This window comes from Stegostoma tigrinum, chromosome 37 (genome assembly GCF_030684315.1).
Source record: "Stegostoma tigrinum isolate sSteTig4 chromosome 37, sSteTig4.hap1, whole genome shotgun sequence".
In the NCBI taxonomy this organism is placed as follows: Eukaryota; Metazoa; Chordata; class Chondrichthyes; order Orectolobiformes; family Stegostomatidae; genus Stegostoma; species Stegostoma tigrinum.
In genome coordinates this window covers 15995136-16022953 of record NC_081390.1, presented here as the reverse complement: position 1 = coordinate 16022953, position 27818 = coordinate 15995136, and the positions used below count along the sequence as shown (strand labels likewise).

At 43.2% G+C, this 27818-nt stretch overlaps 1 protein-coding gene across 11 annotated transcripts in view; it reads left to right on the top strand.

Moving 5' to 3' along the window:
• Positions 1–1854: 1854 nt before the first annotated feature.
• Positions 1855–27818, top strand: part of kcnma1a (potassium large conductance calcium-activated channel, subfamily M, alpha member 1a) — an 828270-nt gene continuing 802306 nt past the window's right edge. For 7 of the 11 annotated variants that reach the window (XM_059640355.1, XM_059640354.1, XM_059640351.1 and 4 more), the window contains exon 1: positions 1855–2787. In XM_059640355.1, coding sequence (XP_059496338.1) covers positions 2512–2787 — 276 coding nt within the window. In that variant the 5' untranslated portion in view covers positions 1855–2511. The remainder of the gene's footprint in view (positions 2788–27818) is intronic. The other 4 variants (XM_048563636.2, XM_048563635.2, XM_059640353.1 and 1 more) reach the window with 1 other exon arrangement.

The window sequence follows — 27818 nt, the reverse complement described above, 5'->3', positions numbered from 1 at the left end:
TCTCTAACTGACAAACTGGAAATCTTCTGAATATGCCAATTTCAAATTCAATTCCCCACTTTGCAAGTCAGAAAACATTTTAAAGTAAATATATCGGTCAACTTGAGTTTTGCAACGCGGACAAAGTTAGGCGAAAGACAAAAAGTCTGGAAACTCTCAGCGGGTCAGGTAACACCTGTTGAGGGTTTAACCAGGTAAATGTTTCTGTGCGTGAAATCCTCAACCCGGAGAACTGCAGCACAGCCACCAGATGGCAGTAGATGTACCATGCGGTTTAGTACGTTGTAAGTTGCTTCGTTTGTCCCAAGCACATTAACAGTTCTATTTAAACCTACGTTCATCCCTTTCAGTGCTGAGGTAGAATTAAGTTATCGAAACCTGCTAATTATAAAATGGTTTAGTTTTGTGTAACAGACTTTGATTTGACAGTGTTTTACTTGAGTAGCTAGTCAATTTTTGGGTGACACATTTTTCAGCAAGCATTTATTACTCCATTTTGACTACATCTATCTAATTGTGCATCAGTAATTTGTGGTGGTCTTTTGTTTACCAAACAAACATTTCGTTCGTCGTTATTTAATGCTTTCGGTATTACGGAACAAACTTTATTTTGCATTACTTTTATTATTCCTGGCGATTTAGCGTTGTGAATAAAACGTTTGAAAAAATAAGTTCAAGCAAACGAGCAAAAATCTGGATTTAATGTGAACGTCTGCAGGAGGCATGGCTGATATCGAAGATGCACAGTTGGCTACCGTGGCATTGACTCCCTTGCCAATCAATAAGCTATTTTTTTCCATCTAAATACCCCGAAAACTCTGAATGTGATTCCTAGGTGCAACCTTTTCAGTGGATGTTTCTGAGGCAGAAGCTGTTCTGTCGAAGCTTCCTCTAAATGCGTGTGTGTTCCTTATTTTAATGGGTCCGGCGGCTGGTAATTTGTCGGTCTAAAAAAAATGCCAAAATAAGGGAAAGCGCACAGCCACTGGAAGGGGTTAAAGCCCAGCCACTCTGGCACCACTGTATAGATTCGTGTTGCGAGAAGGTGATGATGAGGGTTATTGATTGTAACAATCTTGAGATATCAGCCCGCGAGATGATGCTGAACATACACAATAAATGGGAGAATCTTCTCGATAAACATCGCCTCCACCTCTTGAACACGGCCATTGACAAATCATCGTGTGGAAGATGACAGTTGAAAATGAATTGAGGATTTTATATAACAGGAGCAAGGCTTGAATTATATCCACGGAAATATAACTAATTATAGCCCCGTTGTATTGAATTGGAGCGCTCGGTCTCTGCCTGTGTCACTAGATGTCAGCTAGCAGTCAAATATTACAAAACTGTTGTTTAACGTATAACGATGAATAATTAGATCTTTATCATAACTACCTTTTATCACCAACCATTAAGAAATCGATAGGAAAACAACAGCAACTGTTCAGCTTTTCTCTCAACACCAATTTTCTGTTTTCAAAACCTCAAAATCCGTGACAATGATTTCAGGGGGAAAAATCTACCTGCAATTTGCACTAAAAAATAAGCATCGGTGTGGCTGCGGGGGAGGTCGAGATATTTGCGGAAGATGCGCTTTAAAGGCAAAAGGTGAAACTGCAAATGCATTCTTTGTGCAGAGCAAACATGATCACAAATCGAATTGAACAAAAAAAAATCATCTCTGGCAATTTGACTTGGGAGGGGAGGTGGTGGTGTGCAGTTGGAAAATGATTTAGTTGGGAAAGAGGTTGAGGAAATAGAATTAAATAAATGGAAGGGGCTGGGGAGAAAATCTGATTAATGCAATCAGTAACAGAGCGCTGAGGGGCTGTGCTGATCTGCATCAGTCGCTGCTCCTGTTCAGTCAGTAAGCAGCAGCAACCAGTGTGAGCAGATCTGGGAGAGGGAGTGGTTGGAGCAAACCCAGCAGCAGCAGCAACAGTAGTGTCTGTCCATCTCCTGGCTTTTGAAGAACGCTTTTTCCCCCCCCCCCCCGTCTATTTTTCCCCTTGAGAAAAACAACAATCAGAAATCCACTTATGATTGATCTTTTTGTATCTGTGTATGTATGTGACTGGAATCCCCTGCCGCTGCAGGGAAAGAGAGATATAAGGAGGCGACCAGCAACGATCTATTCGAAAGAGAAGTAAAGGAAGAACTATTCTACGGCTTTTTTTTTTAATTTAAAAGTCCCCTTCTGAACACAAGATTGGGGGAGAGAAACGAAAGGGACATTTTAAAACAAACCAGTCCATTATTTTATTTCTCCTTCTCCCTCCCCTCCCCTCAGGATTATAAACCTGACTGATGGGAATTTGCTCTGGGGATTATTAATTTGTCCGTGCGTCAGTTGTTGTGGAGATTGTGAGAAGTGTTGAGAAGAAGCTTTTCTCTCTCTCTCTCTCTCTCTCAGAAAGCTGTCGGTTGCCATGGCGGCTCCGGGCCTGGCGGAGGGCCTGCTCCTCCTCCGCCGCCGCGGCCTTTCCCTCTCCTCCCGCTGCTAAAGCCATGGCCCGGGGAAACGCCTCCTCCTCCTCCTCTTCTTCTTCCTCCTCCTTCACCGCCACCTCCAGCCGCCGGCACTCCGCGGCCCTGCTGAAGATGGATCCCGTCATCATCCCCATCGACGCCGAGACCATCTGCGACAGCAATGACCAGCGCATGTGGTGGGCCTTCCTCGCCTCGTCCATGGTCACCTTCTTCGGCGGCCTCTTCATCATCCTCCTGTGGAGGACCGTCCATTACCTGTGGGCTGTCTGCTGTCACTGCGGCCTCAAGAATAAGGTAAAGATTCTTTCTTTGTTTTTTTTTGGGGGGGGTGGGCTGTGTGTGGGGCAAGTGGACGCCGACCTTCTCAATAACATGATCTCCTTCAAGACTGTTCATTTCCATCAACTTGTCATTTAAATTCTGCCGCCCCCCCTTCCCTGTACTGAACAGGTTCCTCTCTCTCTTATTCCGCTCTCGTTTCTGAGGGAGAATTTAGTGCAAAAATGCCCCTTTTATCCACTAGGAGTCGTGAATAAAAGCGAAACTCGTTTTTTCCCTGCTGTTTATTTTGGAGGCTTGCTTTACTGCACCGGCTTTAATATTATTGTAGCTGCCTGATGTTAAAATGACTGAGCTGCCGCACAGGATTTTGCACTCGGTAAATGTTCAATGCACACGCGCGATTGCCACCTCCACCTGGTTTTAGAGTTTAATAAAGTTCCAGTGTCGCTGGAACAATCCACTTGTGGGTCATTTTGCTTATCATGGTTTGTATTCTGATGTTGAGGAATGTCAAGATGCGATAATGCATTGTATAATCGGATAGATTTCAACGAAGAGGGCTGCATTTTGGACGCAGGTCCTGATTTCTCATCAACCCTCTATGCCATTCTCTTCCGTACTATTGAGAGTAATGCCACCATTGTTGGGTGCAAAGTCTCTGAGGTAATGGATGTAAAACTCCCAAAGTAGACTCGCTTTGTAGATCACCCAACCGCGTTTCAATGGTAATGATGAACATCAGATTTTTTTTTCTGTCTGAATGCATATGACTGCTCTCCTGCAGTACAACCAGAAGACATTGCTGGGGGTACATTAATGCTGTCTGACAGAATATCAAACCAGCCACCTGTGAAGTGATATAAAATAGAATTTGTACACTGTAGCTTTAGTACTGGGCTGTAGGTTTCAATACAGGATTGTCACTCTCTGCTTTGCCAGCTCCTTTCATGAGTTCAGTACTCAGTTGTGAGCAAATGTACTTTCCTCCTCCACACTCCAAGCTTCGAGCCCAATTTAGTTCTCCTTTGCAGAGATTGCATGCCAGATCATTCACATGCAGCATTTCGCACAGGTCAAAGATTTGCCAGCAGCCATTGCAATTTAATATAAAACAATTTTGCTTTCAATAGAAGCAATCAAATATTGACCTCAGCCACATAGCACTGTACATTTGTTCAGCCTTATCAAGCATGAGCTGCACATTTTTATCCTACCAGGTAGAATGAGAAACAAATAGCTGTGGGCTTACTGAATTAGTCCGTGAGCCGCTCACTGCTTGGCTCAGAGCTTTAACTAATAGGGAATGGAATGAAGCAGCTGGATACGCAATCCAATACTGCCCAAACAAATGCAAAATCCTGGAGATGCTGGGAATCTGAAATAAAAACAAAATATGCTGGAAATAGTCATCAGTCTTGCTGTCTGATCTGAAACATCAAAACTGCCCATCCTTGTTCAACATTGGGAGAATACCTTCTGGTCTTGTGATTCAAGATTTGAAAGCATGCAATGAAGTACAACACCAGCTAACATCTTAACATTTCAAAGGTCTTATTTGGAGCCTAATTTGTCAACAGTATCTCAGTTTATCAAAAATAGACTCTCAAAAAATACATTTAGAAAGAATACTAGACAGAGTCTCTTCCTGTAAAGAGAGCTTTATATTTAGAATAATCTGGCAGTCGAAGTAACACAGACATGTCTATTAATGATAGTCAAAGTACACTTGGATTTTAGGCAGAGCTTGCTTGAATACTGGAGGAGTGGACTTTGGGTTCAATGAACTTCACTTCTGTTGTACTTTATGCGCATGTATTTCTTGGTCACGTTATTTGTTTTTAAAATTGTAACATACAATGTTTGGCAACAGAAAACCATCTTGGTTATGTTTCAGTTCAAAAACAAAACAATTTATGACATTGAGTGAGCAAGTTAACTGTGCAAAATTGATTGCAAGTCTTCAGTTTGGTTGCACTCCCACAGTAGTTTGTGGGTTCAAGCCCCACTTCAAGACTCGAGTTTGTTCTTTTGATTTAGTATAGTATTGTGGTGTCCTGCTGAATGGTAGAGGCACTGTGGTTTTGAAATGTTAAAGTGAGACATAATAGCTGCCTGCTTCAGTAGTTTTGCATGACGTTTAAATATTAGTATTTATAAAAGAGATGGGAGCATTCAGTGTCTTTCCTGGGTATTGCCAACTGAAATAGTATGCTATTAACTTGTTCATCTCTTTGTTGTTTATGACACTTCATATCACAAATTGGCCATCGTGTACATAAGCTACATACAAGCCCAGGTTGATGAGAAAATATCTGGATGTAGGTTTTCTCCTTGAATTGGCATTCATGCAAATTGCCCTGATAAAAGCAAAATGAAAAGCTTTTACAAAATGAGTAATTTCTTAGCGATATTTATACATGTTCATTGAGCTCCAGCAAAAACACAAGTTTATGAAACAGCTTTAAGCTTTCCACTGAAAAGACCCAATCAGTTCAATTCAGAGATATTATGACATGTCTCTGGAGCAGGTAGAACCTGGGCTCCGAGCCCAGAGCTAATTACTTAGCATGTGGACTAATTGGAAGAGGAGAATGCACGATTAACAGTTACCTATCAGATTTGTTTACACTTTAAACCAAGCAATTTGATTCTGACTGGTCAAGGTATTGCCCTAAGAAATGATCCAGTTATCTTTTTCTGTTGAATTGAAGCAGGTTGAATGTATGTAGTTTTTTTTGCTTGCGAAGAACCAAGTTCTGTGTATTAATGTGTATAGCTTCCAGTGTAAGAAAGAAGATAGTTAAATAGCCGATGATGCCACTCCACATGTTAGTGGTGAAAATCAGGTGTGTTGAGTTTTTATTGCTCCATATCTCTTCAATCTCCTCCATCCTACATTCCCCAGAACTTTGGTCTCTGTGCGTTTCTACCATGTCTTGTCCCAACATTGCTTTAAGCTGTAAAGTTTCGAAACTGTGCAGTCCCTGCCCAAAACCTCGTGGCTATCTCTTTAAATAAGCTTTTTGACCAACCCTTCCACTTCTCTCCTTTTTCTGACTGACTAGGTGTCCAATTTTGTTTACTTAGAATCTTTTTGAAACATCCTGAGATGTGTATGTATAAACAAAACTTGATTTAAAACAATGGCCAACATACTGAAAATATTTTTGTTTAAAAGTTGTTTGTTCCCTTATCTATTAATGATTCCACTGTGTAAAGTTAAACATTTGAAGATGGGGTTCCTGTAATTTAAAATCCAGAACAACTTTAAGGATTCAAAGGATTCATGTTGTGGACTTGATGATAAATCCAGACAGAATGAAATTATCAGCGTAGCTCTTATGCAGTCTTCTCAATGATTTTATCAAACTTTTTATGAATAAAACCAACATCAAAATGTGTAAACTTGATTGTTAGGTTGTGCAAGGCCATTGAAATCACTGAAATAAGGGTGTACAGTGTCCTAAACTGTCAATGTAATCCACAGTCTTTTGCTCCTTCCCCACTGGGACAAGAGTACTATTTAACTACGATTTATCTTGACAATTTAAGACGGATTTAACGATTTTCTCATTTCTCTAATTACAAAATATTAATTATTCATTATGCAGCATCAATGGATTGACGCATCAGTGGATAAACACAAGGCTCATGGGGCTGCTGAGACATTCTCAAAGATCAGTCATAGATTCATTGTGATTTATGCTGGGAAGCTGCTTTAAACCAGGATGACAGTGGACTGGTGCAGAGTCCCCGACTTGTTGTGGAAGTGACGAAGAGTAAATCTGTTTAGGTTACTGCTTCTGGTATCCATTCACCAACTTCCTGGTGGAAGGTGCAAGTTTAGTGTTTTGTCTTAGTTTATGTGGGAACAGAATTGGGCTGCGATGCCTTCTTCAGCATTTAGTACTCAGTTGCACTTGTGACTGGATGATTTCCAGGTGGCACTGGAACAGGTTATTGTTGTCAAATTTAAATACCTCACATTGCCTGTCATTAACAGCTTCAGCCATGTTACGCATCACTAATACCTGCATGCTTTAGGTGGCCAGTTTGGCTTGGTGAAAAAATTATTTAACCAATCTGCTTAGATATATTATGACACACCTCCATGATAGGTGTGACTTGACCCCGATCTACTGTCCCAGAATTAGGGACATTATCACTGCACCACAAAAGCCAGTAGATTTTGATTGATGTAGAGGAAACATCGAGAAAGACTTTCACTACTTAATTAATTAACTCTAGCAAATGTATTTTTAAGTTGGAATTTTGATTGACCTGTTAAGTTGATGATGTCGTCATAATCCTTGTCTCAGTGCTGAGCTCCTGAGCACTGATGGTAATGTTGCAGGGAATCTGGTGAAAATGTGAATTGGCCTGATCAAGGACCAAGCACCCCTCCCTTGAACATGCCACTGAAATATAAACCTTTAAAACAGAGGTTCAGATGTCATCCCTTTTGGAAATTATTTTCCTGTAAACAGTTGCCATGTAGTACACCAAAGACATGGAATGACAATTTTTGGCAGCTTTTTATAGGCAGCTTAATAATTAAACATGTCTTGGTTTCTTCATTCATTCTAAAGCCCTGAAATTTCATCTCTTTGCTTTGTTGAATGTATTTTTATTTCTGGTTCATGTATGATTCCAGAAATTGGTGTGTAGTTACTAAACAGCATTGCAGAACTCTGTATTGCATACACACTGAAAGAGGAGGTATCAATATGCATTTGTCTGTTCAAGTATCTGATGGTAACTTCATTTTGGTCACACTTGTCAAATGAATTTAAACATAGGATGGCGTCAGTTTTTACTGCTGCAATTTCAAATGTTTTGTATGTAGTCAAATGGCTGCTCAGGAATGTATTACAAGGTGAATACAGGAAAATTGCATCATGATGTTTTGACACACGCAATGCAATTTGATGCAGCTGGGTCATTTTATTTGTTCACTGTCCATGTTTACCGTGGAGTTTACCGTGAATCAACAGCAGGCTATTAATACGTCTGCTGTAAAGCTACCTTAATATGTTTGTGTCTTTTCTGCGAAGATCCATGAATCAAGGACTTAGATCACACTGGCAGTCAGCACTAGCGCTGACAGTCTTTTCTAGCATGTAACCGGTCTATGTTTTTGCATTTAATCCCAAAAGTAAACACGTTGTCCACCACTTGGTAATAGTACTCTAGTATGAATCAGAAAGTTGTGGTCCTGAGTCCAATTTCAAGACTTGAATGCTCAGACCTGGAGTTTATGCCAGATGGCACTCGCATTTCTAGCACAATACAACTAAATAGGTGGAGAAAAGAATGGAATTTTAAGGGTAAATTACATCCAACATAAGTGGAACTCCACAATATCTTACGTTAGTCTGAAAGATGCCATACCAAAGGCTGACTCTGCCTCCACGCAGAATTAATCAACACGTGCGTTTTTACCCTTCAAATAGAGTTTTTAAAATTAATTTTTTTAAGGCAGAAGTGCACTAAAAGCTAAGAAACTGAGTACTAGTTACACTTGTACAATGAAGTCATTTTAAAAGTTTCTTTTTTCTCCCTGACACTTCACTGCTGTACAGTTGGAGATATTTGGTGTTAAACCAAAGGCTTATCTTCATGGCATTAAAGATACCATGACACTTTTGAAAGAAGAGCAGAAGAGTCCTGCAACCCAATGGTATCAACGTGGACTTCACAAGCTTCAAAATCTCCCCTTCCCCCACTGCATCCCAAAACCAGCCCAGTTCTTCCCCTCCCCCCCGCTGCATCACAAAACCAGCCCAGCTCATCCCCTCCACCCACTGCATCCCAAAACCAGCCCAGCCTGTCTCTGCTTCCCTAACCTGTTCTTCCTCTCACCCATCCCTTCCTCCCACCTCAAGCCGCACCTCCATTTCCTACCTACCACCTCATCCCGCCTCTTTGACCTGTCCATCTTCCCCTGGACTGACCTATCCCCTCCCTACCTCCTCACCTATACTCTCCTCGCTACCTGTCTTGTTTTCTCTCCGTCTTCGGTCCGCCTCCCCCTCTCTCCCTATTTATTCCAGTTCCCTCTCCCCCTCCCGCTCTCTGATGAAGGGTCTAGGCCCAAAACGTCAGCTTTTGTGCTCCTGAGATGCTGCTTGGCCTGCTGTGTTCATCCAGCTCCACACTTTGTTATCTTGGATTCTCCAGCATCTGCAGTTCCCATTATCAGCAGAAGAGTCCTTCTTGTTTCCTGACCAATACTTATCACTCCAACACCACTCCAACAACTAGATTTTTTTTGTGCCTCTCACATTGATCTTGCAGTATGCCCTCTCAATTTCAGTAGCAACATGCATGAAGTAATTCTTTGTCTCTGATAAAATTAAGGGTGTCCTGAAGATGTGAAAGATTATTTAGAATGCAATTCATTTTTTTCGAGAATTGAAAAGCACCAGCTACTGGAAATGTATCAAGGCAGTAGTGAATTTGTAATCAGAGACTCTTTGACCTTCACTTTTACAGTTTTTGTCTTCATTGAATGTTGCAACAAAATTATATACAGGTATTCATTTATAGACAGTCTGGGAATATAAAGATTTAAATTTAATTTTAAAAGCTATTGTGAGGGTATGCTGATCACAGACTGTCTTTGTGTCTTGAATTCATTCATGGGATGTGAGTGTTGCTGTCATTTATTGCCTATTCCTTTATTGCCCTTGACCTCTGTGACATGCTAGTTATTTCAGAGAGCAGTTAAAAGCCAACAACATTTCTGTGGGTGTGGAGTCACATATAGATCTGACCAGGAGTGGATGGCAGGTTTCTTTCCCTAAAGGAAGTTTATATGACAATCAACAGGAGTTCCATAGTCACCATTAGATTTTTTAATTTCCAGATTTATTAATTAAATTCAGATTTCAGCCTATGACTGTGGATTACTTGTCCAGTAACATTACAACTACTCTACCATCCTTGTTATGTGAGTGCTACTGTTGAAGTGCATTGTAATTGTTTGAAACTTTGGAGTAGTAGCAATTAGTATAAGCTGTTTGTTAACTGATTTGGAGGTGCTTGTTATGTACAGTATGTACTAGTAAACAATAACCCAAGATTTGAACCATATATGAAAATTCACGCGTGCATTGTTTCATGTGAGAATCTTGCTGTGAAGGTTTTAGGCGTTTTAATTAGAATAGTTTCTGTTCTTCACTAGTCCCTTCAAGTTTCTTTGCTTTTGTGCCTCCTTTGACAAGAACAATTTCAGCCCTTGCCCTTTAACACCCCAAGACAGCAATTCTGATGAAACAATGCCTTACATTTCATATCTACTCATGGGTATGTTTATTTTAATAATAAATAATATTTTAAAGTTTTGTGTAATCAACCAAATAGTTTTGATGGAAATCAGATAAAATTGATTCAAAATTGAAGCGTATGAAAATACTTTGCTGATGTATTATTGGTTTTCAAATTCAGACAGTAACATTTTATTTACTTTTGTTTTATCCTAAAAAGGAAGTCTTAATTTGAAGAATTTCAGGGCAAAAGGAAATAGTCTTGGGAGTATATATTGTTCTTTTTGTAATGATTCAATTGAATACACAGGAGGGATGTGCAGAAGTTTCATAAGTATTGCTAATACTGCCAGTGCCTTTGGCATACTGCAGTAATATGGAATTGCTCATTATGTACAGTATATGATACTGGTTCTGATTGTACAATAATTCTAAATGTTACCTCAAGTTGGGTTTTAATTAAGTCCATTCTATTGCAGTCTTAATGCTAAATACAAACCTTTTGAAGTCTGTGCCCTACATTCCCAAATAGTCTGCCCCTACATCCTCCTCCAGTTCCCACTTCTCTAGCTTATCAGCAATTAGTTTGTGAGTATCTAGTCCACTGTAAGTATTCCCACTGATTCCCTGTGTACCACATATTGGAAACGAGAAAAGGTGGAGAAAAACCAAAAAAAAATTGTTGAGAAGTCTAGTGTAAGCATTGCCCTTTATTTCAGGCAGTTTGGAATACAAAAGGAAGAAATTTCGTTTTTATTTGTTCTGTGATTAGATTTGTGCACCACACTTGAGAAAGGCATGTTAACATTGACATGAAAAATGTAGAATGGTAACAGGCATTAAAGAGTTAAGTTATGACTACAGGTTTTGTCAATTGGCTTATATGCCTTTCAGTGCAAAGACACTGCCATATAATCAAACTGTTTAAATATTAAAACTTTTCAATTGGATAGATACATTAAACTCCAAAAAACCAATTGGCGAAGAAATATACTAGAGCCAATCCTTATTTAGTCTAATATTTGTTAATGTTGTGAAACATTATAAGCATGTACTACAAACCACATTACAGTTTGTGTATATCCCTACTTACTATAGATTTAAGCAAATTGTTTCGACATGTTATAACACAATATATCTGTTGGAGGTGGGGCTAAACATGGAACTTCTGGTCTAAAGGTAGGAACACATGCAGTATGCCATAAGATCACAGTGTTTATGTTTATGTGCTCAAGTGAAACCACAATTTATGGCATCCTGCTGCACATAATTAGACTGAGTGACTGTTGTCCACATCACAGGCTTTTAACGACCATTTCAATCAGAGAAGGGATCAGAAGCTGCCAGGAAAAATCTTGTTCCTTTCCTCCACAGATACTGCCTGACCTACTCAGTATTTCCAGCAATTTTTGTTTTTAATTCGATTTCCGGTGTTTTGTTCCAGTTCCACCAGCTATATTCCTCTGAGGCACGTGGTTATAGAGAGTCTGTTTGTGCTGATTGGCGTGTGCACCTATTGACTTGCCCTTTCAGAAATTGCTACTGTGTGTGAGCCTCTGAGTTCATGTGGTGGCAAAAAAAGGTTGGTTGGAACATAGACCACTGGATTCTTGTACCATCAGGGGTGGTGGTGGCTTGGTACTTTTGTCACTGGGCTAGTAACCCAAAACACCAGGCTAATGTTCTGGGAAAATGGGTTTGAATCCCATGGTACACATCCTAGGGAAGTGTTAGAAGCAGATATGATAACACAGTTTAAGAGACAAACGAGCAGGCAAGGTGTAGAGAAATACAGACCATGTACAGGTAGATGTGATTAGTTTAGAATGGTGTCATTGTTGACACAGTGTGCCACAGGACCTGTTCATGTGCCCTACCATGCTGTGTTGTATACTTTTCACTTCAATCTGGATTAACAAACTGCATTCGAATCAACAGGCAAACATTTATTTTTCCTGACTGTTCTCATGTTAGTTAATTGTCGAAGTTGATATAAAGAAAAGGAACAGGTTTCACAATCTTACAATGTCCTAAAGCTGTTTATAGCTAATAGAGTACTTTTATTTTGTACCTAGACCCTGTTGGAACACACAGGTGCACCAGCCAGCTTGCGCACAGTAAGACCCAGCAAACAACAATGAGATACCTGACCAGATGATTTTTTTTTAAAAAAGTGGTTGTGACAGAGAGAAATGTTCAGTTGGACTGTAGGGATCTCCTTGGCTTTTATTTGACTATTACTAAAAGTATACCATCTTCTAAACACAGCTAAGACATTAGATTGGGAATTGTTTTAACGTCACATCCATGGTTGTGTGTATTTTAGCAAAATCTCTAACTCTACTGTAGGAAAGGAGTAATCTTGAAGTCATTACTAAATTTTACAGTTGAAAGAAACACTCGGCATTTGGAATTGTATAATTACACATCCACATCTGGAGGATTAAACACGAGAAACTTCCAAAAAATGAAACCAGATGGATCTAACACACCACGCTTCTATGGACTGCCCAAAATTCACAAACCAGGAACCCCCCTCAGATCCACAGTCTCGCTACCTGGAACACCAATATACAGATTAGCCAAGGAACTACACCAAAGATTAAAACACCTAGTAGAAGATTCACGCCACTCCATTCACTCCACCCAAGAATTCCTGAACACCATCAAAGACACCAAGACAGAAGAGGATGAAATAATGGTCTCCTTTGATGTAACTGACCTGTTCACATCCATCAACATCAACCTGGCTAAAGAAACACTGACTACACTATTAGAAGAACCGAAGACACATACACCAGACACCACCAACCTCATCAGCAAGGATAACATCATCAAGCTAGTGGACCGATGCCTGACCACCCACTTCACTTTCAATAACAAAACCTACAGACAAACCAACGGAACACCCATGGGATCTCCGATATCAGGGTTCTTACCAGAGGCAGCAATGCAGACACTCGAACAAACAGCTCTGCCAACCATCCAACCCAAACTTTGGGTCCGCTACGTCGATGACACCTTTATCATCACTAAACAAAACAAATTAGACGAAACCTTCAAGACCATCAATAACACCCTTTACTGGCATAACATTCACAAAAGAGGAGGAAAACAACAACAAACTGCCATTCCTAGATGTCACAGTAGAGCGAACAGTCAATGGGGAACTTCAAACCAGCGTCTACAGGAAAACAACACATACGGACCAAATACTGAACTACAGGAGCAACCATCCCAACACCCACAAACGAAGCTGCATTAGAACATTATTCCAACGAGCCACCACACACTGCAGCACAGAGGATCTACGCAGAGCAGAAGAAAATCACCTATACAGCGTATTCAAAAAGAACGGGTACCCAATGAACACAGTCCGCCGAGTTCTCAGCAACAAACAGACAAAACAGGCCCAGAAACCATAACGACTCTCCCCTACATCAAAGACATCTCGGAAATGACTGCCAGACTACTCAGACCTCTTGGCATCAGGGTAGCCCACAAACCCACCAACACACTAAAACAGCAGCTAATGAACTTAAAAGACCCTATACAGACAGCAAATAAAACGAACGTCATGTACAAAATACCTTGCAAGAACTGTGAAGAACATTACGTTGGACAAACAGGCAGAAAGCTAGCCACCAAGATACATGAACATCAACTAGCCACAAAAAGACATGACCCACTATCACTAGTATCCTTACATACAGATGCAGAAGGACACCACTTTGATTGGGACAACATATCCATCCTAGGACAAGCCAAACAGAGACCCACACGAGAATTCCTAGAAGCATGGCATTCCAACCAGAACTTCATCAACAAACACATTGATTTGGAGCCCATCTACCACCCTCTGGGAAAAAGAACAGGAGATGACATCACTGACACAAGGAATGACATAAACACAGGAAATGACGTCACCAACCCAAGGAAACCTAAACACATAAATAGAAAGCGGGACATAACACCAGCGCTTCAGCGGAGGCTCACTGATGATGTTACCTAGAATGGTGACAAATTGTCTGAAAACGAACCTTCCAGCTCAGTGAGCCAGCTGACATCCAGAACAAAATAAAGACCCACTGTTTTGTGGACCGAGAAGAGGAGAGCGCGACTGTGTTGGAAGTAGAAGGAAGACGCCGGATTGGCTGTGCACCATTGCAACCCATGGATCTTAATGCTGGCTTCGGCCTAACGCTGGTTCAAGGGAGCAGCCAACCTGCAGTGATGGCTGCGGCAGTGCTTGTGCCCCGGGTCAGGGGGTCCGGAACACCATCCACGTTTCTGTGAAGAAGGTGGATGAAGATGCGCCTGTGGACCGCACCTTCTTCGTGAAGTGGGTCCTGTTGGACTGTTGTGGGTTCGCTGCTGCGGACATTTACTGCCTGCAGGATTTCCCTGGAGGAGGTTTTTACGACGTGACCTTCAGGAGTGCCAAGCTTTGCGAGCGCTTCCTGGAGGTTTTCAAGGAGAAAGGAGGTTAGGGCCCCCTCTCCGTACTGACCGCTGTCTCGCTGTTTGTGATGCCAGCGCAGAGGAGCCGTATGGTGACTGTACACTTGTACAACCCGCATGTGCCAGCAGCTGATGTCCTGACCTTCCTCGGAAGGTATGTGAAGGTGGAAGGGGACCTAAACAACATCATGGACCCCTTCGGGATCTGGACCAGTAAGAGGCAGGTCAGGGTGATGCTGAGGACAGGCGTGGACGGGAACATTGTACACCCACCGTCCAACTTCGCGATCGGCGGGAGCAAGGGCTACCTGACCTACGCAGGGCAACCCAAAGTCTGCCATGCGTGTGGTAGGTCACGTGGCGGCCGACTGCAAAGCCACCATCTACAGGAACTGCAGGGAGGAGGGACACCTTGCAAAGGATTGCCCAAAAGAAAAAAACTGCAACCTTTGCGGAGAAGCGGGCCACCTCTATAGGGCACGCCCGCGGCGGGGGAGCACCTACGCCCTGGTCACCACCAGGAGCAATGCGGGGCAAGCCCCCCCACCGCCCCGGACGAGGAGAAGGCACCAGGCCCCTGCAAGGCCCCCCCTAATGTGCAGGATGGACCCGAGGCCAGCAAAGCGCCCCTGCAGGCTTTGCCCCCCCCCCCCCCGACAAATCAGAGTCGATGGAGGAGTCGACAGGTGACCCATGGGAGTGGACGGCGGTCCGGAAGGCGGGCCCCGGCACCGCAACCATCAGGCGGGAGGAGGCAGCTACAGGGGGGCTATAAGACCTCTTCTGACGAGGGGGATTCGGAGGAGGCCCGCCCAAAGCAGAAGCTAAAGATCTCAAGTGAGAAGGAAAGCAGCACCCCGAGTCCAGGTGATGGGAGGCATCCTGATGCTCCCTCCGACACCCAGCCACGCACCGCTGGGGCCCTGGAAGGTCCCCCGGAACCTTCAGGCGTGAATTAGGAAACAGTGTGTCCCCAGCCTGATCCAGTGCCGGACTCTGCTGCCTCGGTACCCCCAACGGGGGGATGCCACTCAGAAGGCAGCACGGACGGTTTCCTTAGCCCGGAGAGCGTCCAGCAGTTCGCCTGGGCAATGGGCATGAAGGGACAGATGGAGGTGCTGGACCTTGAACTCGGGGAGGGTACTGCGGTCACTGCCCACAATGGGGGTACGAGTTGCGAGCATTAATGTGCGCAGCGTCAAGTTCACCACAAGATGTGTGTCCACGTTGGCCTACCTGACAACCATCGAGGCAGACCTCCTGTTTCTGCAGGAGTGCGTGATACCGCACCTCGGCAGGTACGGGAAATGGTTGGGCGCCTGGACCTATGGGCCTTCGATCTGGTCGGGGGGTAACGACTGTTGCTCCTCGGGCCTGGCTATTCTGTTGTGGGGGGGGGGGCGTAACTTCACCATCTCTCCAGTTCAGGAGGTGGTTGGGGGGGGGAGCCTCCTAGTGGCTGATGTCACCTACAGGAATGCTCCCCTGAGGCTGATCAACGTGTACGCCCCAGCGGTACGGAGTGAGCGGTTGGCCGTCCTGCAGCGGCTTCCACCCCTGCTGGCTACGTCCAGGCCGGTCATCCTAGGCGGAGACTTCAACTGCATCATTGATGCAGATGGAAGATCAGGCGTGGGGACAGCGGGTGGGGGGAGTCAACTGGACGTCACGTCCAGATTTCTGATGGGCACGGTGAAGGACCCCAAGCTGCTCGACGTCTTCACCACTCCTGCAGACGGAGCGCAGCGGAGATACACCTGGTCGTGGCCAGACGGGTCTATCCGCTCAAGGATAGACTTCCTGTTTGCGTCACGGGCGTTCTTGGTCAGGTCCACCGGCGTCGAGCCGGTGTTCTTCTCTGACCACTGCCTCCTGCTGGCCGACTGTCACTTACAGGACGACCAGCAGGCTGGCAAGGGGACATGGAAGCTCAGCATGACTCTGTTGACTCCAGAGAATGTCGAGGAGCTTAAGAGGGAGTACGCCGGTTGGAGAACCGTGAAACCCCGCTTTTAGTCTCCGGGCGACTGGTGGGAGACAGTGAAGGAGAACATCAAGAGGTTCTTTGTCCTCAAGTGAGTTCGAAAGGTGAGAGAGAGGCGGGGAAAGCTGTCGCAACTCCAGAAAAGGATGCAGAACCTGCTCCTTCTGCAGTCGATGGAGGTCGATGTCATGGAGGACCTCTGCGAGGTGAGGAGCCAGCAAGCTTCGCTCTTCACCGCGGAGGCCTCCAGGATAATCTTCCGGTCCAGGGTCCGCTCCGTGGAGCAGTACGAGACGTGCTCGCATTTCTTCTTTCAGAAGGTGCACAAAGAGAGCTCTGTGCTTAGCTGACTGAAGGAGGACGATGGCTCGGTGACGTCGTCTTGGCCCGACATTTTGAGGATCAGCAGATCCTTCTATGCCGGACTGTATGACGTGAAGCCCATGGACAGCACGACCTCCGAGTCGTTCCTGTCGTCTATCACGGAGGTCTTAGATGACGGCATGAGGGAGTGGCTGGACCGGCCGATATCCCTGGACGAGCTGACCAGAGCCCTCAAGTCCTTGGAGAGGAATAAGCCTCCCGGGAGCGACAGCTTACCGGTTGAGCTGTCTTCCGCTCTATTGGACCTGGTTGGCCAGCTCCGGCTGGAGTTGTACGATAGTGTGCTTTTGGCAGGGGAAATGTGCAAGCCCATGAGGAAGGGCATCATCACCCTCATTTACAAGAGGAAGGGGGAGAGGGAAGAAATTAATGAAATGGGACGCCAATTCTTATTGAATGTGGACTACAAAATCCTGGCCAAGGTCATAGCCAACCGGGTCAGGTCTGTCCTGGAGTCGGTGATTCACCCTGACCAAACCTGTGCTGTGCCGGGCAGGAAGACCGCTGAGAGCCTCGCGCTCATCAGGGAAATGATCGCCTACGTGCAGGTCAGGAGGGTGGACACCTGCCTCACTAGCCTGGACCAGGAGAAGGCCTTTGACAGGGTCTCTCATGCTTACATGAGGGACGTCCTCTCCAAATTGGGGTTCGGGGAGGGCATCCGCAATTGTCCGGCTGCTCTACACCAACGTCGTTAGCACAGTCTCGATCAACATGTGGGAATCGGACAGTTTTCCCGTCAGATTTGGAGTTGGGCAGGGCTGCCCGCGCTCTCCTGCCTTGTTCGTGTGCTGTGTGGAGCCCATTGCCACATCCATCAGGAAAGATGTGAGCCTGAAGGGCGTGACTATCCCAGGCAGCGGAGGCCTTCAGGTCAAGACCTTCCTGTACATGGATAACGTCGCTGTCTTCTCCACCGATCATTGGTCGGTGAGTAGGCTGTTGGACATCTGCGGCCAGTTTGAACTGGCCTCTCATGCCAAAGTCAATAGGGGGTAAGAGCAAGGCCATATTCTTCGGGAACTGGGCCGACCGCTCCTTCATCCCCTTCACCGTCAGGACAGACTACCTGAAGGTGCTGGGTGTTTGGTTCGGTGGAGCTGGGCCGTGCACTAAGACTTGGGAGGAGCGTATCTGCAAACTGAAGCAGAAGCTGGACTCTCCGGTCCCCCTCCATCGCGGGTAAGAACTTGATTGTCAAGTGCAAGGGGCTTTCCGTACTGTTGTATGTGGTGCAGGCCTGGCCTGTTCCCTGGACCCGCGCTGCTGCGGTCACCCAGGCCATCTTCCACTTTATTTGGGGGCCGAGGATGGACTGGGTCCACAGGGACACCATGTACAAAGACCTGGAAAATGGGGGAAAGGACGTACCGAACGCCACCCTCACCCTGATGGCTACCTTCGTGCGTGGTTGCATCAAGCTGTGCGTAGATCCTCAGTACGCAAACACCAAATGTCACTACTTACTAAGGTTCTACCTGTCCCCGGTGTTGCGAAGGATGGGCCTGGCCTCGTTGGTGCGGAACGCTCCGAGTAGTTGGACCGTCCCGTACCACCTGTCCTTCGTGGAGAAATTTTTAAAAGGAAACACCTTTGACCACAAGGCTGTCAGGCAGTGGTCAGCACGTATCCTCGAGACCCTTTGGGGAAAGGAGAGTGTTGGTCCCATCGTGTGATTCCCCACGCAGACTGCCAAAGTCGTTTGGCAGAATGCCTCATCGCCAGAACTTTCAAACAAGCACAAGGACATTGCTTGGCTGGCGGTGAGAGGGGCTCTGCCAGTGAGATCCTTTATGCATGCCCGGAATCTCTGCGCTCCTGCGTGCTGCCCTCGAGGCAGCTGCGCTGGGGTACGAGACTGTCAATCACCTCCTTCTGGAGTGTGCCTATGCACAGGAGGTCTGGAGGGGGATGCAGTGGTATTTGTTGAGGTTCGTCCCGAGCAGCTCCGTGATGCGGGACTCCGTGCTGTATGGGCTGTTTCCCGGGACGCACACCGAGACCAACATCAACTGCGCCTGGAGGACCATCAGTGCGGTGAAAGATGTTCTTTGGTCTGCCCACAACTTGCTGGTCTGCCAGCTGAAAGAACTGACTCCGACCGAGTGTTGCAGACTGGTGCACTCCAAGGTCCAGGACTACGTGCTGAGGGACGTGCTGAAGCTTGGTGCAGCCGCTGCCAAGGCGCGGTGGGGAAAGACCACGGTATGAAACCCCTCGTCCAGAATAGAAAAAAGGGCCCTATCTGGTAACTGGGCCCAGCTGGCGCCTTCCCCATCTGGTCAGGTGGCCAGCGGGGACTGTGCAGGGAGACGACTGCCGGGATATTTTCTTTGCTTTGTTTTTTTTCTTCTTTGTTTTGTTTTTTTTTCCTTTAGTTGGTGTACGTACCCCCTGGGTAACCCGGAGTGGCTTGCATGACTGGGTAGGTGTATAAATGTTTTTTTTGTACATTCTATGAATGAAGTATATTTTTTCAAAAAAAAAGTGATGAAAAGTCTGAAAACGAACCTTCCAGTTCAGCGAGTAAACTTACATCCAGAACCTCAGCCTGAGCTACAAATCTTCTCAAAACTGGTTAACACATCTAGTATTAAGAACTGCCCCCCTATATTTTCCATTTTTCTCTTTAAAGTTGAGGATTGAAGGGACTGAATGGATTACCCTGTGGAGAGCTGGCATTCACTTGATGGAGGATTGAGTTTAATTCTTGCTGGATTCTGTGGGATAGTATTGTATTGGCATTACTAACATGTGAAATGTGCTAGTGATATTTGTAGACTGTTCAGGCATGGAAGTATCGTACTTGAGTCTCCTTCTGTCCATTGACACATTAACTTTCCTGTAGCACAGGCCTTTATCTGGCAATGTGAATCAGGAACTTATCTTCTGTTTCTGAATTCAGGATCCTGAGTGTCCTTACCATCTCCCATGAAGCTGAGATCAGTTAATTAAATCGTGACTTCAATTCTGAATCTTTTGTACATTCACAACCTGGGGTTAGGAGGTAGAACTCGGGCATAATCTTAATTGGAAAGGGCAAATGTATAAGTTAACAGAGAAAGTTGTCCAAGTGGGAAAAATTAATGTGTTTTTGAGGCAGGTTGTTTTCTCAAGGAAAGACATTGGACAATATGTTGAACATATAGTGGTTGAAGTGAGGATTTAAGTAATTGCAGACTTGTCAGGACTTGGGATATTTTCCTGTATTTAAATATATTTAAATTATTTTCTCTTGTAAATGTTTTTATTTTACTCTTTACTAGTATGTGAGTATCCCTGGCAAGGCCAGCATTTGTTGCCCTTTCTGAATTTCCCTTCACTTGAGTGCCTTGTTAGGTATTTCGGAAAGCATTACAAGTCCATACCTTGCTCTGAAATCTCATTTGGGTCAGACAAGGTAAAGTCAACTGATTTCCTTCCCTATAGAGTGTTAGTGATTCAGATTTTTTGATAGCAATAGATCGTGTTCCATGACCAACATTACTGAAGCTCGATATATGTTCCAGAATTGTTCGTGGGATTCAGATTCCAGCAGCTGTCATTGTAAGACTTGAATTCCATGTCCCCAAAGACTAGTAATTCAGACTGGGCCTCTGAATTACTACCCCAGTGACATTATGATGCCACCACATATCCATTCAAGTTATGATAATAACCTGTACTAATACTGGACACGTCAGATCCCAGAGTAAATATCTCAGAGTTTGAGATATTAGACTTTATTTATAATTTGGCTACTGCTGTGGTCACTCATGAAAATATAGTCTAATGAGAATACCAGTGTGATCTGTATGATGATTTAGAAGATATTAACATGAACAGCAAAAAAACATACTTTTTCCAACAATATTCTTTTATAGATACTTGATCCCAGTGAAGTATCCTATTTTAACTGATTAATTTTTTCAACTGACGAAGTTTTATAAATGTTTCGTATTTGACTTTCTGCTTGTTCATTCAATGTGATCTTCTCTGTTACTGTCTCCTGAACATTGAAGGCTACAGGCAATCTCTCTTAAGGGAAACTGGGAGGATAGTTTCATAGAATCCCTACAGTGCAAAATGAAGCCATTTGGCCCATTTGAGTCTGCAGTGACCCTTCAAAGAGCATCCCAACCTTTTCTGTCTTTCATAAGAATTTTACCATGGCACCTAATCTGCACATTTTTGGACTCTGGGAGGAAACCAAAGCACTTCAAGGAGACCAAGATAATAAAATGTGAGGCTGGATGAACACAGCAGGCCAAGCAGCATCTCAGGAGCACAAAAGCTGACGTTTCGGGCCTAGACCCTTCGGGGTTCATCCAGCCTCACATTTTATTATCTTGGAATTCTCCAGCATCTGCAGTTCCCATTATCTCTGACACTTCGAGGAGACACTGGCAGACACAGTGAGAATGTGCAAACTCCAGACAGAATGTCACCAAGGCTAGAATCAAACCAAGGTCCCTGGTTCTCCAAGGCAGCAGTGCTGACTACTGTGTTACCATGCCTCCTAAACCTTTTGCCAGTATTTTTTCTTGGACTGATTTTTAAAAAATCTAAAGACTTCTTTCCAACCTGAAGACTTAACAAGCTTAACTGCCCTCTTGCTGATATGAAACAGTTCTTCTGAACTAAAACCTTATTATGGCCTCTGAACTTCTGTCGTTATATAGTCGTAAATTTCTGTTACATCAATGTTTTATTAAGTTAGCTGCCCTGTTCATTTAAGTTGCAGGAATTTTTGGATATATTTGAACTTGCTGTTCAAAACTGACATTCTGACTGCTTTAAAAAATGTCACCTCTACTGAAAACAAATCAATTTTCCTCTACTTTTTAGAATATCAATTCCTAAATAATAATTATTCAAAACTTGCATTGCACTTGACATAAGATGATAATTGTAAAGAGCCTTTTTTTTCTTTGTGCTTTTCAAAATTGTGGACTAAATGACAATTATGATAATTGTAAAGAGCCTTTTTTTTCTTTGTGCTTTTCAAAATTGTGGACTAAATGACAAAAAACTGTTTGAAACCCAGAGTACATAGGGAGAGCAGTATATTTTGAAAGTAAAGAATTTGATACCTGTAGAACTGTTTATGTAGCTGTAGCTTCCAGCAATGTGCAGATAAACTGGGACGAGAAGTTGGCTAATAGTGTTGTCTCACGAGAAACGGAGTTAATGGTTCAAGTCTAATATGTTATTGTTTCAGGGTAATAAATACAGTGATCAGACACTGAAGGATTGTGGTTTAGGGTATTTGGAGTGGCAAGTTAGCATTACTTCTATTCAACAAGAAATATTTCCAAATAATTGAAGCACGTGATTTCAAATAATGTTTTTTTTTAAAGTTGTTTTTTCTGGTGTCCTTGCTCCAAAGACCAGCTATTACATGACTGTCTGTTGAGCAGCATCTTAGAGAAAGGAAAATTTTGGGGAAAAATATTTGAGAAACAGCTGCTTCACTGTAATATGTTGAGCAGAAAGAAATATTGTGTTCATTCTTTGATAACAAAATGTAGAGCTGGATGAACACGGCAGGCCAAGCAGCATCTCAGGAGAACAAAAGCTGACGTTTTGGGCCTAGACCCTTCATCAGAGAGGGGGATGGGGAGAGGGAACTGGACTAAACAGGGAGAGAGGGTGAGGTGAACCGAAGATGGAGAGAAAATAAGATAGGTAGAGAGGAGAGTACAGGTGAGGAGGTAGAGAGGGGATAGGTCAGTCCAGGGAAGATGGACAGGTCAAGGAGGCGGGATGGGGTGGTAGGGAGGAAATGGAGGTGCGGCTTGAGGTGGGAGGAAGGGATGGGTGAGAGGAAGAACAGATTAGGGAAGCAGAGGCAGGCTGGTCTGGTTTTGTGATGCAGTGGGGGGAGGGGAAGAACTGGGCTGGTTGTGTGATGCAGTGGGGGAAGGGGAGATTTTGAAGCTTGTGAAGTCCACATTGATACCATTGGGCTGCAGGATTCCCAAGCGGAATATGAGTTGCTGTTCCTGCAACCTTCGGGTGACATCATTGTGGCACTGCAAGAGGCCCATGATGGACATGTCGTCTGAGAAATGGGAGGGGGAGTTGAAATGGTTCACGACTGAGAGGTGCAGTTGTTTGTTGTGAACCGAGCAGAGGTGTTCTGCAAAGCAGTCCCCAAGCCTCCGCTTGGTTTCCCCAATGTAGAGGAAGCCACACCGGGTGCAGTGGATACAATATACCACATTGGCAGATGTGCAGGTGAACATCTGCTTGATATGGAAGGTCATCTTGGGGTCTGGGATAGGGGTGAGGGAGGAGGTGTGGGGACAAGTGTAGCACTTCCTGCGGTTGCAGGGGAAGGTGCCACGTGTGGTGGGGTTGGAGGGCAGTGTGGAGCGAACAAGGGAGTCACGGAGAGAGTGGTCTCTCTGGAAGGCAGACAAGGGTGGGGATGGAAAAATAGCTTGGGTGGTGAGGTCGGATTGTAGATGGCGGAAGTGTCGGAGGATGATGCATTGTATCCGGAGGTTGGTGGGGTGGTGTGTGAGAACGAGGGGGATCCTCTGGGGGAGGTTGTGGCAGGGGTGGTGTGTGAGGGATGTGTTGCGGGAAATGCGGGAGACGCGGTCAAGGGCGTTCTTGACCACTGCGGGCGGAAAGTTGCCGCTCCACCATCAATCCGACCCCACACAATCCAACCCCACCACCCAAGCTATTTTTCCATCCCCAACTTTGTCTGCCTTCTGGAGAGACCACTCTACCAAGTTTACAGGTGAAATGCTCATGAGAAATTAATTTTGCCTATAACCGGAAAACTTGGAATAGTGGAGAGTATGAGTGTTGTGACTTGAATGTAACCCGGACAAGTAAGCCTAATTAATTTTTAACTAATAGAAATTAGTGTTCCAATTTATTTGCATGTTTAGGTAATCCAATTAATAGGCTAGAAATAGGAAATATCATAATATGTGAAGTGTAGTAAAGATGCAAAGGTCCAGTTAATCATCTGTGAGTTATCACTGAATTAAACTTGCAGTGATTCAACTACTGATGATTATTATTCTGTATAAGGTGTTATTAAAATGCTTTGTGGCCCTTTTAATTATTATATTAACCATACCCTTAGTACAAAGCATATTTCCACAGGAAATAATGGAACCTTGGATCTCATTTGTATTCTGAGTACATTTTTGAGTGAGTCACCATCAATATGACTCATTGTTTAGACACATCTCAGTTGTGCTTATGCCAAAGATTTGTGCAAGTACAATTTCATGCCTCATAAAGACAAAAATCTACTGTACTTGTATAATTTTTTATTCTCACACAAAGAGTTGATCATTGAACTCCGAATTAAAAAAAAACATGGATTTTTGCAATTTTTTTCCCCCAATTTAAGCAGTAATCTCACCTCTCTATACTCAGTTAGGCTGGGCTGCTACAATAATGGCCTAGATTTTCTATTGAGGTTCGAGAAGAATATTTCAATTCTCTTGAACATTTATCTTTCATTATTCATCTTCCTGAGAGGAATAAATGCATTATTGTTATGAACTCTCAACGTCTTAGAGAAGGAAAAGCTTCGTGAGTCATAGCCTGTTCTTCTTTCATTGTTTGATATTTAATGTCAAAACAGGTATGTAAAGATTCAAGGTCATGTTGCATTAGAATTCTTAAGCCAATCTGGTGCTTGTGAATCTAAATGAATGCATTCTCTCCCCTGCCCTTCACTTGCATACTTGCTGTTCGCATTTCACATTCCTGGCTGTCAGGGTGAGTTGTCTTCAGTACTTTGCCAGTGGCTGATGATGAAGAGCTGTCCCACATACGTGTTTGGCTCTCTTTCTTTTTCCTCCTCACCTCAGCACTCTCATACTGCGTTGTTCCAGGTGACGAATGACTTTTCTGATCTGTACACAATCTGATCATAAATAAAAGCTTCTGGAACTTCAGAAGATGTGTTCTTTGGAGATGCTCCAGTTTTGCCTCCATAGCCAGGTGAACATACTTTGCAAACAGTGGATGACATAACAGGATTATTCTTCCCAGCATCTGTGTGTGTACTTTGAAAAATACAGGCTGTGGACATTAAATAAAAAGTTATTGACAATGTGTGTCTGTTGTGAACCATCATAACACTTTTGTATCTGTACTATCCTAGAAGTCTGGATGTGAGAAAACGTTGACGATTATAGTAGGGCCTGGGAATTTTCTCAGATCTATTCTCACTTTGTCATACTCTTTCTTTTTTGGACCATGTAAGAGTTTGAAATCATAAGAGGTTGGTCTTAAATCTTATGGTTTGCATCAGTGATGGCATTGATGAGTAATGCATTTTGCATTTGGTTTAACTGATTTGAAAATTGGGCAAACCAGTTTTCTTATGCAGAATTTAATAACAAGCCTTGTGAAAATTGCAGACCATGTATATCATGGAATTTGATAATAAAACCCAAGACTATGCTAATTTAACTAAATGTACAGCTGAAATACCCATGACAAATTAATTTTCCCTACTACCAAGAAACTAAGCATTCTTGGAACAGCATTAATCATCAGTGCCATCACTGATTCAAACCATAAGATTTAACATCAACCCCTGTTACGATTTCAAACTCTTACATGGTCCAAAGAAAAGAAGTATGACAAAGTGGGAATAGATCTGAGAAAATTCCCAGTCGCAACCATAATCTTCAACATTTTTGCACATCCAGACTTCTATGATAGTATAAATAGAAAAGTACTATTTTTGATTCATAACAGACACACGTTCTCAATAACATTTTTATTCAAAGTACACATATGGATGCTCGGAAGAATATTTCTTGTGACATGAAGGTAACCTGCATACCCAAGTCTCATTTCATTTCAAGTAATAATGGGGTTCAAGAGTGAGAATTCAGATTTACCTTTTCTGAGCTTGTCATTTCACAAATCACATTCCAGATAGTGCTTAAAATGGTGACTGTTCACACTCATTTAATATTCTTCTTTTGCTCTCACATTCTTCTTTTGCTCTCATATTTTTCTTAATTTGTGTATTCACCACTATTAACCTTGTACTTTCTTGTTTGGGGTCTCAATCAAGTTTGCTCACTTGAGCTCCATTGCAATAAAACATTTTGCACTCTACTGTTTACTAAACCCGGTAATGATATAATATCTGTGATACAGAGCTCCCACACAATCTGATTTGTTTTGTATCAACAATTAGTACAAGTGAAAACCTTGGCAGCATTGAACATGTCCCATGAGAGACTTGAATTCCATTCAATAGTCTAAGTTACTAATTGATGTAATCCTCCTTAGTTTTCTTTTCCTCTTGCAATTTTGTTTTCCCCAAATGCCCTTTTCCAGCTCCACTAGTGTCTGCTAGTGTGACTGTCACTCTTTCTGGCCACTTTGATATTCAACCTTATTTTGTAGGACAGGAAAATTATACTGTGAAATAAAATGTGCAGTCATTCCATGCAGTGACAGTGATATATTCAAACTGCATCCTGTTTTAACATCATCTTGTTTACATCTTTTTCCTGACCTTGTTTTCCAAGGATTGCATCGTAGATGTCAATTCGACTGATGTTCAATTATAGGCAAAGTACTGTAGTATCTTACCACTGCCTTTCAGAGGATGGTTAACGAGGAAACCCTCCTGGGTATGCCACCGTCCATCTTATTGGAAGGGCTTGCCGACTGGCAATCAATCTGCTTGGCTACATTGCAGATGTACCTTTCAAAGTGAACACATGCTGACTTGTAACTCAAAACTATAGCTCTAGCTCCAGAGGTCAGAACAACTGAGGATTCAGGTCTCTCATGGGACATGTTCAATGCTGCCAAGGTTTTCACTTGTACTGATTGTTGATACAAAACAAATCAGAACAACCATAAGACTGGCATCTTCTGTATAAATATGTTTTTCAATATGAAGGTGTCAATAAAATACGATATTGTCTGAGGCTTCCTCAACTCTGCTTACTAACGTGCCTAATTCTCAGTCTCCAGCAATGTTACTGTGAAATTGTTTATTTCTCTATTGTTTTACACTTTGACCGCATTGATTTCTGCCAACTTTCCAATCAGTATCTTATTTCCAGTCATAGTAAGGTTTAGACAGTCTGAACACTTCTCTCACATAGGTGTCTTACTGCTGGCATGTGAAATATTTCATCATTCCCTTCGTATTGGCTAGACTTGAACCCAAGGATCCAAAGGTGGAACAGCATACTGGTACTAAACTTTCTACTACCGTCTAATTTTAAAATATTTTAATTGTATGGTTAATGGCACAAACCTCACCATAATCCCTTTGCATGAGTAGATTATTCATGATTTTCTTGGTAGAGGTGAATTGTGAGAAGATAAAAAGAGGAAGGTTAATTTATGAAGGGAGATTGAAGTGACCATTCATCAAGGCAAAATTTACAGTGAAGGTTAAACCATTGTGGATATGTTATGGCCAGAACCAATGCTGTAGAAATGGATGTGAAAGATAAATATTGCAGAAAAATATTGTTGTACAATGATAGTAAGCTTTATGAAGGTTGCAAAATATAAGAAATGCGAGTTAGGCTTAGTCCTACCCTGAAGGGAGAGAAAGCTCGTAATACTTTGAAATGAACGTACTGGTAATACTAAAGCTCCATTTTGAAGATTCCAAAATAAGATGGACTAGAATGTGTGATTTGCCTGTTTTACAGATTTTTCCTTTTGGACTGTTATACTTAGATATAACTGGTGACTTTGATTCTCATCTGTCTTTATTTAGTATGGAGGGTTTTCCGTGAACTACTCTGTGTAGTAGAACTAAAGGCACAAGAGAAATAAATACTGGCAATTATATGTCTTTTTGTCAGTTCTCGTTATGAAATTTCAGTTTCAGTTTAAGAAATTGAAAGCATTTCTTTGCATGCACAAAATCCAAATAAATGATTACTGATTAACTGGTTGTATAGTGTGCAATATTACATACTTAACTATAATTT